This window comes from Alosa alosa, chromosome 24 (genome assembly GCF_017589495.1).
Source record: "Alosa alosa isolate M-15738 ecotype Scorff River chromosome 24, AALO_Geno_1.1, whole genome shotgun sequence".
Lineage (NCBI taxonomy): Eukaryota > Metazoa > Chordata > Actinopteri > Clupeiformes > Clupeidae > Alosa > Alosa alosa.
Genome location: NC_063212.1, coordinates 10,636,130 through 10,652,792, shown reverse-complemented (window position 1 = coordinate 10,652,792; position 16,663 = coordinate 10,636,130). Strand labels below are relative to the sequence as shown.

The 16,663-nt window shown below is 42.4% G+C and overlaps 2 protein-coding genes across 5 annotated transcripts; one reads left to right on the top strand and one right to left on the bottom strand.

Moving 5' to 3' along the window:
- Positions 1-371: 371 nt before the first annotated feature.
- On the bottom strand, positions 372-9,162 carry rcor2 (REST corepressor 2). 3 transcript variants are annotated; one of them, XM_048236657.1, is made up of 13 exons: positions 8,666-9,162; positions 7,141-7,263; positions 6,810-6,866; positions 6,529-6,609; positions 6,105-6,157; positions 5,679-5,840; positions 5,340-5,464; positions 5,144-5,210; positions 4,067-4,300; positions 3,427-3,504; positions 3,240-3,297; positions 2,246-2,466; positions 372-1,882 (listed from the first exon to the last, which is right to left on the bottom strand). In XM_048236657.1, the coding sequence occupies exons 2-13, from the start codon at positions 7,259-7,261 to the stop codon at positions 1,526-1,528; spliced, it is 1,614 nt and encodes a 537-aa protein (XP_048092614.1). In that variant the 5' UTR covers positions 7,262-7,263; positions 8,666-9,162; the 3' UTR covers positions 372-1,525. The 3 variants fall into 3 exon arrangements, with proteins under 3 accessions (XP_048092614.1, XP_048092615.1, XP_048092616.1); XM_048236658.1 differs by lacking the exon at positions 8,666-9,162 and adding an exon at positions 7,776-8,059; XM_048236659.1 differs by lacking the exon at positions 8,666-9,162 and adding an exon at positions 7,450-7,602.
- On the top strand, positions 8,181-16,619 carry naa40 (N-alpha-acetyltransferase 40, NatD catalytic subunit). Of its 2 annotated transcripts, none has more exons than XM_048236660.1 (8): positions 8,181-8,317; positions 12,410-12,505; positions 12,636-12,688; positions 12,789-12,884; positions 13,989-14,147; positions 14,314-14,397; positions 14,529-14,606; positions 15,421-16,619. In XM_048236660.1, the coding sequence occupies exons 1-8, from the start codon at positions 8,273-8,275 to the stop codon at positions 15,563-15,565; spliced, it is 756 nt and encodes a 251-aa protein (XP_048092617.1). In that variant the 5' UTR covers positions 8,181-8,272; the 3' UTR covers positions 15,566-16,619. The 2 variants fall into 2 exon arrangements, with proteins under 2 accessions (XP_048092617.1, XP_048092618.1); XM_048236661.1 differs by lacking the exon at positions 8,181-8,317 and adding an exon at positions 10,949-11,319.
- Positions 16,620-16,663: the final 44 nt, after the last annotated feature.

The following is a 16,663-nucleotide window of genomic DNA, read 5'->3' as shown; positions in this document are numbered from 1 at the left end:
ACAGAAGGGCCCTTTTAAGACACAGTGTTCCAATTTGCATACTTCTGTACTTACGATACCTATTATGAGTGCACAAGCCTGAAAATATCTTCAGTTTACCTCACCTTTCAACTGACTACATAAAGATATCTTTGAGATGTTATACAAATAGGCTAGTATGTGCATCTTAGACACAAAAAGAAGCATAAGTGATACATTTATAACAGTGTGATTATTATACATAAACAGTTTCAGGCCTTTCATTTGCATGTTTACATTACTGTGGAATTGCAAAAACATGCAGATAATATACCTGAAACCAACATGATCTATAGAATACAATGGGATAAGCAGAATTTAGATGGCAAGATATTTATAACGTAAAACACACATGTAGCAAGTTCTCTTTATTCTAAAACAGACAAAAAAAAGTACAAAAGTTTTTTCAAAACATTACAAGCAATTCCAGTTTCACATGTAAACAGTCCTCACACAAAGAGTAAAAAAAAAGAAGCAGTGTAGAGAACAGGCCAGGCTACCACAAGCTGTTTGGCATTTCCATCTGTGGCCATCAGACGAACACGTCATCTATTAGTGTCTGTGTGTACACATTGAAATCAAGTAGTTTTGGGTCATTTTAGTGCTCAGTCAGACTCAATTGTGTCACTGCTAACTTAGACTACCTATCAGACGATAGCTTGAAAACCTATTCCAACAAAATATATTAAAGAAGGAAAGAAAACCAAAACAAGGACAATTGGATCATTTAATACTAACAGTACATGGCTCTTCTATGTCGAGTGTCAGTTAACACACAGGCACACACATACACACTTCCCTTTTTGACAACCAACACACTTTGGAACACTGTGCGTGTGTCTCATTGCACAGTTCAACATGTTCCACTGTTGCCATAGCGATGTGTGGTGGCAATGGTGGGTGGGAGGTCTGCTTCAAGCCTGTTGTCATGGTATCCTTCATGTCCACGACTATCCAGTGTATAGCTGTGAAGGCTTCGGTTGTATTGAGGAGATTTTGGTTACAAGTTCTGTCTTTGATTGGACAGCTTTGGCAGGGTCACAGAAGGTACCCAAGACAGTTGGTGCTGAAGCTGAGGACACCACCTGTGGTTACCATGGAAACAGCTGAGCGAGTGCATACTGTGAGAGAGGATGGGTTCCTCTGTGCACGTTACGGAGGCTGTGAGAAGTTGTTGTCGCTGTGATGAGCAGGCAGTGGCTGTGATCGAGGCTGGTTCCACAGCATAACGTGAGGAGAATACTAGATACCGGCAAAGTGGAGGAGGGGGAGGAGTGATGTGTAACTAAGGGGAAGTCAGGAAGAGGGAAAGAAAGAAGGAAGAAAGGAGCGAGGGACCTATTGGAAGATTTGAAGGATTCAGAGGATCTTAAATAAAAAAAAATAAAGGACATCACTCCACTTGCCTGAGTTAGAGAGTGCTTCCAAGTGTATGGTGTGTGTGTTAGTATGTCAAACCCAACACCCATCCCCAACCCCCACCCACCTGACCCCTACTACTCCGCTGTTAGTGGGTCTGGGGTGACTCCACCTTCAGCCCCACCAGAGAGGGAGGCAGCTGACCGGACGAGGCTGCCCCCGAGCCCAGCGAGCTCCGCAGACCGCCCTGCTGCCCGGAGGCGGCCACGGCCGGCCGGATGAGCGGCGGCGGAGGGTGGTTGTGCGGGGTGCGGGTCTGGAGAGGCCTGGTCTGCAGCGGCGGGGGCTGGCGCAGGAGGCTGGGGGGCGCGGACGGCGGCGCGGGCCGCAGCAGCGGGGGCGGCTGGGTCAGGGGAGGCGGGGTCTTGGTGGTACCGGAGCTCACGCCTGAGGAGGGGGAGGGCGTGCCCGACTGGGACAGAGGAGAAGAAGTGTCCATCTTCATCTACGAGGAGAGGGACAGAGATGCATTAATGGCCAGGGGGGATTCAGACACAGATTCAGAGTTATCAAGTTCATAAGGGTAGTGACCGTTCACCTCTTGGCAATTATGCTTATTCACAGCTAAGCTAACAGATGCCTTTCTTTTCCTGAATGATGACTTAGCATAAGATAAGTGGAAAGCCTGTGCCATTTATTTCCTTAGAATATAGAACCATCCTTAAACTACATCTTAACTTTACAGTAACTGGGGAAAATGTGTGTGCATCATTAACTAATCAATTAATGAATCAGTCTATCATTAGTAAATAGTCTCTGTTCATCCCTCTTCATCTATTAACTCCCTCTTCCACCTTCCTTCACTCACCTCTTCCTCCTCCATTCCTGCGTTCCCATTCAGTTCCTTTATGGCATCCGAATTCCCAGCATTCCCTTGAAGTACTTCCTGTTCGGCCTGCCACTCCCGCAGCACCTCGTCTAGGTTGAAGCGCCGCCGGTAGCTGTTGAAAAACGAGCTCACCTGGGCGACAGTCTTGTTGCCAATCACCTCAGCGATGGCCGCCATGTCCTTCCCGTAGCGGCGGATTGCTGCAGGACAAAGCCAGGCCAAAAATAGACAGGCAGTTACTCTCACTGTCAAGATGACTTGCTAAGAGATGGTCAGCAAAGTGCCCCCGTTAATCTCTTTCTGCTACAACCACATTATTCTACATTATTTACGACAGTGTCTTCTGGTTCACCATCACTGTAACTAACAAGAATTGATATGACCACCACCCAGCTAAGGCTGCACTAGTTCTCCTAAATTATTTTTCCGGTTGCCACCATCTTGCTATGAGAAGTCCGTACAAGTCGAATTACCGAAAGCCATGCAATCTACTGTCAATGTATGCAACAATAGCAAAGTAATGCACTAACTGTACAAACAGTCCTTTTAATACTCTTTCTGTACACTTAAAGCTTAACTTGGCTTAAAGTAGTTATTTACTTTGTTGCCCTCAAGGCTATCACTATATGTTATTTTTATCTGGCCTTACATAAAAACTATTACAATAAACGTTGTTTTGGTCCCCAACAAAATTTTACACTCATTATCATCCAAAAATAGACTCTTGGTTGTTCTTAGACTGGAGTTGTCTTTTAACTACATAGTATGACAGGCATTGATAGTTAAGGAAGTGGTTTGGTACAGGGCCATCCTATGGCCAATATTCACTCATTATAAATTGAAAGGAAAGCCTTCTATGACCTCATATATGTAGGCCCACTGACTGCTTTCTGTACATGCCTTGAAAGGCATTTTCGCCTGCTTGCTTCTACCAAATTTCAGTCAAAGTAAGGAGAGTATCCGGTAGACTCACCTTGCACAGCCAGGAGCTGCTCCTCAGTGGTCCAGCGCGAGTTGATCTTAGGGTTGGGCTGCAACGGAGGAGAGAGGAGGATGGGTGTGCGGTGAAAGTTAGTACAGGGAGACACGAAATTGTGCTCTGTATGGCATCTGAGAGTCGAGCTGAGTGTGTCTCCACAGCTATGAGAAACACGTCTTACCTCAGTAGGCCTCATGGTATCGATGCCTTCATCAAGGCTCTGCTTCATGGTGCTGTTCACCTGTTTGATGCTCTGGACCTGCAACGTGGAGGTGGTTAAAGCAGAGTTGGCAAAGAAGGTCCATTTGAAAAGAGATACTTTGTGTTTGTGTACTTTCTTGTGTTCCTCTGAAGGACACTAGGGGTCACTTGTCTTCTGCCCACTGCCAAGAGCACACTATCCCAATAGCCTACTTCTTCACATGGAGGGTATTTATAGTCCATGGACTAGGAGGGGTCCACATGCATGATTACATGATGATTACATCAGGTCAAGAAAAAGATGGCAGTGGCCATCACACACTTTTAAAAAGGTATATAGATTTCATTTTTGCATTTGTGATTAATTTCCTTAACACAGGGAGTAGACCCATCACTGGACCTGTCTTGCCTAAAAGCCGAGTTCAGACGTAAGTCACACAGGTAAATTACAGTAATAATGTACTTTAATGTACTATTTAAACTGATGGCAAACTCTTGGGACTTTTCATCCAGCCTAGGGTTGTCAACATGACTCACACAGAAATTCAAACAATGACTAATAGACAATTTTCTTTCACTGTAAACAGAAACACAAGCCTTTACTTGTTACAATTCTTTACCTGTCTTTTTAGGGACACAAGTAGCGAGTCCAGCTGCCGATTGGACACAACTCCTGTGTCTGCGGTTGCTGAGAGGCCAACGATGTCCTCTTGTTCCAAGTGCATTCCCTTTGGGGGACGGCGACGGGCTCTTAAGGGATGGTGCCGGTACTGAGACCCCTGGTTCTCCTTTCGAATCGGGCCTGATCGCCCTGACGCCCACTCCCCACCACCTGCTGAGCTCTGCTTAGTTGTCTGTGTCATAAAAGCAACAAGGACACACGTTAGTAAACATCCTAAGCATATTGAAACTATTTCTGGGACCAGCATTGACTGCCAGCAAAGACAGAGTGGACAGAGAATCTTTGCATTGCATGTCTATGATTAAAAGGTTGGTTATATTAAAGGTTGTATCAGCGATAGCTGGGATACATCACTTCTGTTGATGTTCAAACAAAACAGAGAGCTAGCTCACTACTCCCTCCCGTGCAATTAAAACTCTCCTAAACGTGCATCTCGTCGGTTATTGGTTGAAACACTTTATTTTGCCTTTGAGCGGGTTGCCAACGCTTTTTGGAAGCAATTGTTTTTGTGTACAGATCTCGGAGCCTAGGCTGCCTACAGAGACGCATTTTTTGACGGCCTGCTTGTGGGGCAGGCAGCTAGTGGATCGTTAGGAAAGATTAGATGAATAGATGAAATGAATAGATGAAACATAATGAATTTATGTTTGGGCCTTTTTGGGGCCTGAAATCGCTGATACAACCTTTAAGCTACTTCTTAAAGGTTGTATCAGCGTTAATTCTCCCAGATTTGTCCTTTTTTCTGTGTTTGCTGAGGATGGGTACAAATTATTTTGGTGTGAATGAACCTTGTTGGAGCATTTTATTTCAAGGACCCAAGAACTTGCTTTCAAAACTAAAGGTAACACAGACAGACTCAGCATCATTCACCGTACAATTAAGAGGGCAACAGACATATGTTAAAACCATTTAGCCTTAGATTACTTTAGCAATTGAAGTGCTAAATGTAACAGCAAACGGACTTGATCGGATGATACAACATTCCAAAATTACATCGTGAAGAGTTTGAACGCACCTCTTTCTTCGTTTCAATTTCAAAGTCACTGTCGCTTCCAGGGTCTCCTTCCTCAATCTCATCATTGCTAAAAAGAATAATAATAATGTGAATATTAATAATAAGTAACTTAACACCAGCATTCAACATAGTCCTTGGTGTTGCATCGTTTATGTTGCCTGTGTTATCTTATGAATTACAAGCTCATGTCTCTCACCTGTCATCCTTTTCTCTCTTGCTGACAAGTTTGCGAGCCTGTCTGTCCATGACGCTGGTCCGAGTTCTGGTCTTTTTCCAGGAGTAGTAGTATTTGACCAAGCTAGAGATAAGCTTGTCGGGCAACTGTAAAACAGGACAGGCACACAGAGGCATTACAACAGAGTATCAAAACATACAAATCCTACTGAGCAAAAACAAAACATGGACACCAATGTTCCTTGTTCTTACTCAACATGGCCGGTCTTTCTCAACTTATGTCATTCAACATAAACAGAAACAGGCATGTTTTTGTCAGTCTTCCGTAGATGCCACTGGGCCTGAGGGGGGATGTTCTCACCATTTGCTGGATGCGATGGAAGCTCTTGCCATGGAAGCTGAAGGCCTGTTCAAACAGCACCTTGTCCTCTATGGTCCACTCCTCCGGAAAGGGGGTGAAGTTGGCCAGATCAGCCAGTGACTTTTCCACATCATGCTTGTGCCAGAGGAGCATGCCCAAGGCCTAGAGAGACGGGTTAAAGGATAGGGAAAAAGGGAACGATGAACCTTAAGCTGAAGACTTAACAATGCATTTGCGACAACGTACATAATCACTTCCACTGTGACCATTCCCTTATACACAAGTTTCAACTGGTTTTTATTCAAAACACTGTACATGAGTATTATGTCAGAGCAACGCATAAAGGATCTAGAGAAAGGACTAAAATGTAAAAAGTAGCTCCATGAAGTTCTGCTAGCCACTGGCGTCAAGTTAGTTAAAACGCACCTGTTCCATGTTATAGCCATGCTTTTCCTTCGCCATTAGGATATACTCGTCCACTGATGGCCAGTGAAATGCATGAGTGGGAAGGGGACAAAGAGATATTTCAAGTTACACATAAATTTGACATCTGTGAGTGTCTGATATCTGAGAGTGCAGTGTTATCCATACAAACCACCACAATATCAACACTGACCACCACACAATGATTTTTCCAGGTTGTACTAAATTGTACTTAAATCTGGTTAGCATCATAACCATGCTGCGCTAATTTATTAAAAACTGTTGCATTCAAGTTAATTCTGCAAACCTACCACCACAAATAGAATTAAGTTATGTGAAAAACACTGGACTGTGTGTGTGGGTGTGTGTGTGTGTGTGTGTGTGTCAAATTCTATTGCATAACACTAGCATGTGTTTATTATCTTACACATGGCATCGGACACCAGGCTGTGGGGAGTCCACACCAGCATGCTCCTCTGGTCCTTCTCCTCATATCGTGGGGGACTATCTGTTAATGTAAACACATTTTTACTCACACTCTACACCATTAAGAGTGAAAGATATCTTTACAGATCCCATCAACTGATTTCACTAGCAGTGATGGTTAAAAACAGATCTATATAGTTCCATCTGTATGTGAGTCACCTACGCATCTCTGGCCAGACTTTACATTTTGCTATTTCTGTGTCAAAAGCTGCATTGTCATACCTGGTTTGAACTCTGGGATCTGCGCTTGGTAGTCTCCACCAACTCGGATCATGCTGTCTGTAGAATGTTTGCGTGAAGACAAATAGAAAGAAATATGTGACAAACTTTTCTAATCTAACTTCACCTGCCAATGAGGTTAAGGCTAGTGAAAGCTCAAGAAATCAGATGGAGGAATCAGAGAGTGGATGCATGCAAGTAATTTTGTTCATACACAGGAAAGGACAATTCCTTGTGCTAGTAACGCAAGTTTGACCCTGAGTGTGAGAGAGCGCAAACCAAACATATAAGAAGAAAAAAGGAGTGTGTTGGAGTTTTTGTACAATGTCAGTACCATGAGCGTGCTCTTCATCACTGCTCTCTTCTTCTGAATGGTGGGTGTTGCCATTGGTGACTGTTTTGGCCCTGCTTCGGGACAAAACACCAGAACTGGAGCGCTCCATCACAGACGGCATGGCTGGGAGAGTGAGTTAGAGTCAGTACAACACCAATGTATGTGATGAATTAGATTAGAGAGGACAGCACAGCTAAGTTCCCTTACAAAATTAGGCAATAATATAAAATTCCACCAGTACAAACTGAATATGATGTTGCACTGAACAATGCCATTCACAAAGAAAATGTAGCCAATATCGGTTCTCACTTTAACACATTCGATCATGGGCAATATGAGCAACACTAACAAAGCTCCCGTGCCTCATGCTTTGAAACCAAAAGTAGAAACATGTTCTTTCAACCTGCCATTAACTGTTGACGGATAAAAGCAAACACAAATTGGACTGAATACAAGTTATGTCTCAACAAGGGTAACTACGCTGTGGAAGTGCAATTTTAGTCGTAGGCTACAACTCAACCAACTTGCCATGTCGAATTCAACTGTCAAAATATTAACGTCAATCATAGGCACATAGCCTACGCTACAAATTCACCCTATGCGAATGCTTAAAAGAACCGCCGAGATGTCCTTACGTGCCCTTTCCTGAAGTCCCAGTTAAACTATCGCTCTTTAACTCTTTTGGACTGGCTTCAACTTCATGCACTACCAGCTACTCTTCGAGCGGCGTTGTCCCAATTGACAATGAGCGAGCACCCTTTGTTTGGAGTGTACCACACAAGTAGCGGATCTGCGCTTTTGACAGAAACTATAGAAATTCTCTATCTTTCCCATCAAATTAGTTAATTTTGTGTCTAAAAGATAACATTTATTCATATTTTGCCGATTCAGAGAGAGAGAACACTAGTACTGAACGTATAGTCTAGCTTTGAGTTAACAATGGACTCTGTTACGTTACCACAACAGCCGGTTATCAGCGCATAATCTATATGCTTACCACTGGTTGGTAGGCATAATTTTGGGCTAAAAAGTTAAGTGATATCAGCATAGGGCCTACGTATAATGAAGACGCGAGACAACTGTATAAGGGAGCAAACTTCTAATGGACCACTTCCAAAATATTCCATAGGAAATGGCTAGACATGTGAGGACGGAAATTAATATTAAATCAAGTCAGGTAGGCTATTTGAGAGGTATCTCAAAACGGATAGAATGTGAGATTTTCTACAATAATTGAGGGAGCTCCACACTATATTATAGTATAGTCTGAGTTCCACACTATAGTATATCCTATGCCACTTTTCTAATTTGCCAACTTCTTGATAGGCTACTACAACTACCCAGAAAGAAGTGCGTCCCATTCAATTTACATTGATCCATTCCTCTGGCACCAATAGAAAATAGTCTATATAACCAAAGACACTCAAATTAACGTGGGTTCGAACCTAACCGGCGGATGGCTACAAATCAATTAATTAATGGATTACTCATCATAAAAAAATAATTGCAATTTCCATCTCCTTACTTTTTCTTGTTTCGTATTCAAACTAGTCACAGTCCTTTTGTGTGTAGCCACACTTGCGTCCTCCAATTCCAGTTGTTGGCTAGCTGTCGTTGAACATTTGTAGTTGCAAGCCGGGATAGCTCACTAGCTTGCAGTCTCTATGGTTATTTCCCTGAAAAAAACTTAAGTCTTTGACCACAAGGCAGAATGAGTCCCTCACATCAAAAACTGAGATCGTTCAGAGAAAATTATTTACACGCGAACTTATTAAATCGGTTCCAATTCACGCGTCCCAGTACGCGTACAATAGAAGCTCCAACACAGAGCTCACCCGTGCTTGAGTGCCGAATAACACCCAGTAATTGTACGGAGAATCCGCCACTGTCTCTTGCTCATCTCTCACCAACAAACTTCGGCATCCGATAAAATAGTCCCTTGTGAGATATCGTGGATGTAACAGTATATAAGCTGAAATATCTGTGGCTGAACTATTAGTCCTACTACGCCATATTTCTATGTCTTTTGTTCGTATTTTTGGAGGACAGAACCCGATTTCATGTGATCATGGTTTGCTTCCCTATTTATTAGTAACATAAGGTACAAATGAGCTGTAATGTGCCGTCGGTGGGCTAAGAGAAGCATACACATGGTAGGGACTGAACATGTGATGGCTCCATTTTATAAACAATTTATCCTGCTATACATCATTTAGGCCAGGGGGTCCTTTCCGGTGTGCGCGGATGGATTCGTCAGATGTGCATTGTGGTGCTGAGGTCGTCGAGACTTCTGATGTATGCAAGTTGAGGGGAAAAAAGAGCCGGGGACAGGCGAATGCTTCTGAATTTAATGGAAGCGACAGTATGAGTCTATGTCTATAAATGTATGACTTTATATCCTTACCTCTTACATGCAACGAGAAAAATAAGTGATGGTCCATCAATTATTCATTATGAACAAGGCTGTTTGGTGGTGGTGCCAGCAGAGCATAAAGGGCTGATGGGCACGTTCAGCAAGGATGTGTTTGAGATGTATTTTCAACACCCTGGCAGACTCGCGGTGTGTGTGTTCTATCCAATAGTCTAATCAACAACTGATGGTTTGTTGAGATTTCAAGCAGACATTTCTAACACTTCACAAAACATCTATTTTTGCCTTCTGTTCTAATGCCCCTAACCCCACTGTTCATCCACCAGACTTCGTTAACCATCTCTTGACAAATTTGTGGCGCGCACCTCAGCTTCTCTTTCCATGTTCATTCTCTATTAGTCCTCCTATCTCTTAATCAAGTTATTTTTTGGAGGAACGTTTATGCATGAGATTCAAGGTTGGCACACGGAGAGAGAGGGAGACGTGACTTTAACCCACATGTCGATTATAACGAATCTCCAAAGCAGGCCTTGACCTAATCATTGAACAAAACAAAAAACAGTCTATCCAAATCCAGTCTCGCATTGGGCTATATCCCCAGAACACATGCATGATTTCTCTAAAAGAGTTGCCTAATTAACCAAAAAGTGGCGGGTGGCAAATTGCTGTGCGCCAACCCGTGAACTCATGACCCTCTAGGGCCCTCCTAAAATGCAATCTTTTCTGAGACATATTAGGCTAAACGAAGACAAAGGTGGGGCGGGGCGTTAGACCATCTGCGAGCAAGAGTTGTCAGTAGGCACTCACAAGCTTTGGCTATATTTTCACACCGGATGCTATGCGACCATTACATAAAGTCTTTGATCATTCTCATCAGTTCCACCCGTCTACATTGCAATCACATTCAATAGCCAAACCCAATGCATAGCCCAAGGGCTTATGCGATATAGGCAATCCGCAGACAGATGTGGCGATGGGTTACACAGAATTAAACCAGGAAGAACCCCATAATATCATAGATGGAAAACATTATAGTGCAACTGGAATGCGCGTTATAATTAATAGGCCTATATAGTGGCAATGTTGTATAAACCCATGTTTTTCTTGTGGGTCGGTATCTTGGTTATTGCTGAAAAAGTGTTATGTATATATTACTTTTTATTCATCTTATATGGCCATTTGTCCTGTATAATGTTGCTTGTGGATGTCTCCCCACACTATATCCTCCTGGTGCTTGTGATGGTGGAACTGTCCATAAGTCCTTTAACATGTCCTTCAGTCTACAATGTGTTTGTAAACAACAGATTTTTCAACTAACAACCAACAGCACAAAATATATCAGACAACATTTGGGATTCGAACATCTTTAAAACAAGACATAGAAACACCAAAAGGAAGTGTGGGACGACTGCTTTTGACCTCTGGCACCCATGTCGTCATTTCCCTAATCTGTCGCTGCACGAAGCCGGAGTGGGAAAGAAAGAGATAGAGGGAGGGAGGAAAGAAGAGAGGGAGAGAGAGGGAGTCGAGCCTAGAGACGTAATTCTCGTCCCCACGGCTTGGCGCCAATCTGGCGAAAAAAGTAAACATCGATATACGTGAAAGTCGCGAGTGGATTTACTTGTGATCCACTGGTTATTTGTGCCTTTGTTAGCTACCTAGCTAGCATTTAGCTAGCATTGTTACCAATCTCCAAAACAAGCCCCTCTCACACAAATTGATTTACAGCAAGCTGGCCAAGATCTAAAGAAAAATAACTAACGCTAGATACTTTCTACAAGCTGATCGTGTAATACTTCAATATGGGGGTGAGTCGCTTCTCTGTTCATCTATTTGAATTAAAGCTAGTTAAGGTAGATGAATGAGTAATTGCAACGATTCGAACAAAGAGCGTGCGTAGAGAAGCATGATCCCTGAAAAGTCACCGTGATGGAGAGAAAGTGTGATGTCCTTAACGTTACCGAAGTCGAAATGTATTAAAGTTTGCACTGCAAATGTGTAGACACTTAAGACACACAGCAGCGGCATCCTGCTTGGTTTTCATATTGTGATGACTCCAACTCAAGGAGATTGTATTCTCCACCTGATTAAGATTCGATTTGTATTAAGATTGTATTTTTGATGTCACGGAGAAGCCGATGTTAGGTTAGCAATCCATATCAAACCACACTTGCCAATAATCTTGCAAAGACTTTATAATGTAGAAGTTAAATCTGTTAATTTGTCAAGCATTTTACGTTAGTTATTTCTTAAAGAACCACGTTAATTTGCGCTAGCAAGTATAACTTCCGTGCACAAGTCAAGGAAGTAGTGGTTGCAAGTTACCATGTTTTTCACTAAACCTTCACCGTCAATAATTTGATTGGGATGTTAGGAAATTAAGTTGGCGAAGATGTCCAAATATCAGTGAGAAATCGAAACGTCTCAAGAAAGAAAGTGGTAAAACGCGAACTAGTTACTGAAAAAGTGTCTATACTTGCACGTGCATTAACGTTACTTGCTCGTGGCCCCACAGGCCATGAGAGATTACAGCCCACTTGATTGTTATTGCGCGTTTCTGCTACTTTTATTCTCGATTGAAAATATGTACATTGGGCTCATTTTCTTTGTTGCGACCATAAATAAGCAACGCATATAGCGAATTCTTTATGTGGCAGTAGCCCAATGAGTAGCATTGCCCCGTTTTACTTCCCTTAGTTCACGAGTCTGGAAAACACTGTTTCTTCCTATGCAAATAGTCACTGTGCATCCTCGAATGAGTGCAGTACTGTCTTCTGGTAGCCTCTGTATTGTACTCTGTAGTTTGGCGATGGACAGGCAAATGTTGGAATTTGGACATGTTTGCCATTCCTAACATGTCTTAATTACTCTTTGACCCTTCCTCATTCAATTCCACAGAGAAAGTCCAACAGAGCGAAGGAGAAGAAGCAGAAACGTCTGGAGGAGAGGGCAGCAATGGATGCAGTATGTGCTAAGGTGGAGGCAGCCAACAAGGTGCGCATGAGAGAGAGGCGACGTGACCCATCCCAGTATCTGCAGAATAACTGCAGCTATGACGGAGAAGGTAATATCTCTAAAAAATGTGCTGTTTGGTCTTGACGTTCAATCTTCTTTTCCCCCCCAGTTGGATGATCCACTAGCCGCATTCCCAGTGTTCAAGAAATTTGACAGAAATGGGTAATGTGCAAACCTTGATCATAAGGAAATCATATCATGCAATCAGCACAGCACTGATACAGTGTCTGACTTTAATGCTTTTGTCCTGTACACCTCTTAGGTTGAATCTGCAGATTGAATGTAAGCGGGTGTCTGCCCTCCCTCCCGACACAGTGGAGTGGGCCTATGAGTTGACAAGAGCCAACATGCAGACACTGTAAGCACTAAGTGACTGAGTGGTGGAGATTGAAAGAATGGATGGATGGACGAATGGACTGACTCAATGACTGGGGAAGTGGTATGGGAGTATTTCCCAAAACATGCCTCTTTCTTAGTAGGAAGCTCCCAACTCTGTCCCAATGGGCATGCAAGTTGTCCAACTTAAAGCTAATTAGATATATTTTTTAAGTATATATTTTTGGGCTTTTGTCCTTTATTTGGATAGGCAGTGAAGTTTGACAGGAGGTAAGTGGGAGAAATGGGGTGGGATTGGGAAATGACCGCAGGTCGGACTCGAACCTGGATCCCGATGGGCACTTGGACCAGAGCATGGTATGGACGTTGTAAGCCAGTTGCACCACCACAGCACCCCTGACTTCCTAGTTTTTTTAAAGTTTGTGTGTACTGTTATGCTGTCTAAATGACAGCAAGTTGCCAGTATAGTAGAATATTAGCCTGACGAGCCAGACCCACATCAAGATGTAGGGTCTGGGAACTTACCATAGGCACTGCTCAATCCGAGGGGCGGGATAAACGGTTGTCTTTCAAATTTCTTCTGCATGCACTAGGATAGGGCTACAACCGGCTACAATGAATCCCATGCATTTTCCCACAAGCATTTTCCCTTTTAAAAAAAGCTTAACTCGAGTCGTGATTCAAAGACCGCTGTTTGCCAGCAGCAGCATCCATCTTCTTTGTTTTCAAGTAGCAGAAAATTCACACGGAAATTCACCGTCGCCGACTCTATACACGATGTGATTGGCCTTATAGAAGTTTCATTTTTCCAGCTCGCAAGCCAACGAAGAGTTGCTAGACTACCCTGGCTGCAAATTACATTTCCTGCCGCTAGGGTGCGTCTAGCTTTCTAGGCTAGCAGAATATATGAAGTCTGATGAAAATGGTGGTCTGCCATTGCGTTTGATTGTTGTAAAACATGTTCAATGGCTTTTATTTTAACCGAATGGAAGTGAATAGTTTTTGTTTGGTATCGGGTTGGAATACATTGTCCCTCAAGTGGCAGCATTTCACATGTCTGCTGTATGTATTGAAAACAATGTCAGTGGTTTAATGCTTTGCACTATCCTTCCTCCTAATGTCCCAGCTATGAGCAGAGCGAATGGGGCTGGAAGGAGAGGGAGAAGAGGGAGGAGATGAAAGACGAGAGGGCCTGGTACCTTCTCGCCTCTGATGCAGACTCTGCCCCAATGGCTTTTTCCCACTTCCGTTTTGATGTGGAGTGTGGGGAAGAGGTACTCTACTGGTAAGTATGTGCATGATAATACCATTGGGTTCAGCATTAAATCTAAGAGGAAAACTCCTTTCATGATACTGCTGACAAGAATATTAACTTGTGTACTGCCCTATTTCACATCTTTTTCCTGACTTGGCAATCAAGTGTAAATGACTCGATGGAATTCATTTTGCAGCTATGAGATTCAGCTGGAAACAAGAGTACGGAGGAAAGGGCTTGGCAAATTTTTAATTCAGATCCTACAACTCATCGCCAACAGGTATACAATCATGACAGTTGAAATGTTATAAGTATCTATAGCTTGTACTCTATTATGCCAATGAGTATGTGCCAAAGCTTTCGAGAAATGTTCTCTGGATTTGAATGTGTATCAATCTTGCTCTCCCTTAGCACACAGATGAAGAAAGTGATGCTGACTGTCTTCAAACACAACCATGGGGCATACCAGTTTTTCAGAGAAGCCTTACAGTAAGCAATGGCACATCCCTCTCATGGCATTCTGTATATACACTTAGGAGTTCAGTTTAACTTTATTTGACATAAGCGTTCTGAGAGCTCAGTGTGCCGTCCACAAATACCGTATTCTAAAGATCACTTGTTGATTCACAATGATTGGGTTCTCAAACATTCACGTAGCACACATACTGATTTACCAGTTTATTAGGAACACTGAGCTAGAACTACTGCAGTTGAATACCACAGAGCTGCAATCGGAGCTTCATGAAGGCTATATGATATTGGGTATTTGTTTGAACTAATTCAGAGAGAGAGGATTATTCAGCTGAGTGTTCATTTTGGATGCTGCAGTTTGTGGTGCTGTTGAATTGTATTTTGCTATATTGACATGTGTTTCTATCTTTCAGACCACCCCATTTTAAGCAATGAGATTAAACTACATAACAATTTTGTGTTCAATTCAATACAGTTTAACAGCACCACAACCTACATCTTCCCGAAACAATCATTTGATGAATAGCCACTGTTTCAACATGAAGTGAATGCAACTACAGTTGAACTATTACTGTATGCAGTAATTCTAGTTCTCTCTGGGATACCTGTCTGTGTATATTGAATACTTATGAGTCAGTGTCTCTGTATGTGTAAAATATGACTGAATCTGCTGCTGTCTTTTTTGTGGTCTTGTGCTTTTATGTGAAGGCATGACCCCACTACAGTTTCGTCAACCACAAATGAATGCATCAGTAATGAGCACAGAGCCTCCACTTAACTTGTGCAATGCCTGCTCCTCATTACCTAATCTTTTTTTCCCCCTTTCATGCAGGTTTGAGATCGATGACACATCGCCCAGCATGTCTGGTTGCTGTGGCGATGACTGTTCCTATGAGATCCTCAGCCGGCGGACAAAACATGGTGAGGCCTCGGGACACGCGCACGGTGGAGGCCACTGTGGCGGCTGCTGCCATTAGCTGCGGTGTATCCTGTCCACTCACTCAGATACACACTGCTTCCTCATTACGCATCCTAACCAAGAGACCCTGATCGAATGCCCTTCATCCAAAACATATCTCCAAGAGTGGTCTTTTTCCTTCCTAATGCCGCCATTTCTACCCACAGATATTATGCTTCAGCTTCAGTTTTAAACACTCTTTTTGGTACAACTTTGCAAAAAAAAAATATTGTAGTGTTTTATTCATATACTGTAGGTCTGCTAGAATATTAACAGGAAATGAGGCCTACTGTGGCGGTTTAGTTTAAATCTTTCTCTCCTCAGGAAACAGCATGGTGACTTCTATTCTAAACTAAACCCTGAACTAAATGTAGTCAAGAAAGCTGTGGAGTGTGATCACAAGTCTTTGTGATCAGTGCTCTGCCACACTGGGTTTCATAGCTGCTTCTCTGTAAACTTCCTTCAGGGTATACATATAAACAGGTTATTTAAGCAGGTCCTCTTGCCTGGGTATTACAAGACTTGTGGTAAGCAGTGAGAACATTATCTTACTCTACAGTGTAAAACTGCTTTAGACACTCAAACTTCTGTCTGTCTCAGGTCACTGAACTCAAACTCAAACCCTATAAATGTTTTATAAACAGGTGTTTTTGGGGAGAAGTGTGTTGATGTTTCAACATTTTTGACAAAGTGGTTGAGATGTGGCATGGGCGCAAAGAACAATTAGCTTAGATGTGTACAATTTTTTTTTTTTTTTTTTTTTTTTTTTTTTCATTTTACTTTCACATGCTTTTATTATTTTATATTCAGATGTCTTCCCGTGTTGGTTTGCCATATTTGTATTTGTTTGACTTGCCTTTTTGGAAAAACTAATCTTTGGAGAAAGACAAAAATTAAAAGGTGAGGAGAAATGAGTCTTGTGTGTTGATGCTGGTACAGAAAGGGACTACAGTCATTTTGGTTTCTTAAGTGTTATATTTTAATGTTACAAAATAAAGGTCATTTTCTTGATTTAAATCATTTTATGTTAAATCTGAACAATTAATCATTTAAAAATAAAATCTTAAATACAATGGTGTTCTGTCTTTTAGTCAGAGCTGTGATCGTTGTCTCAACA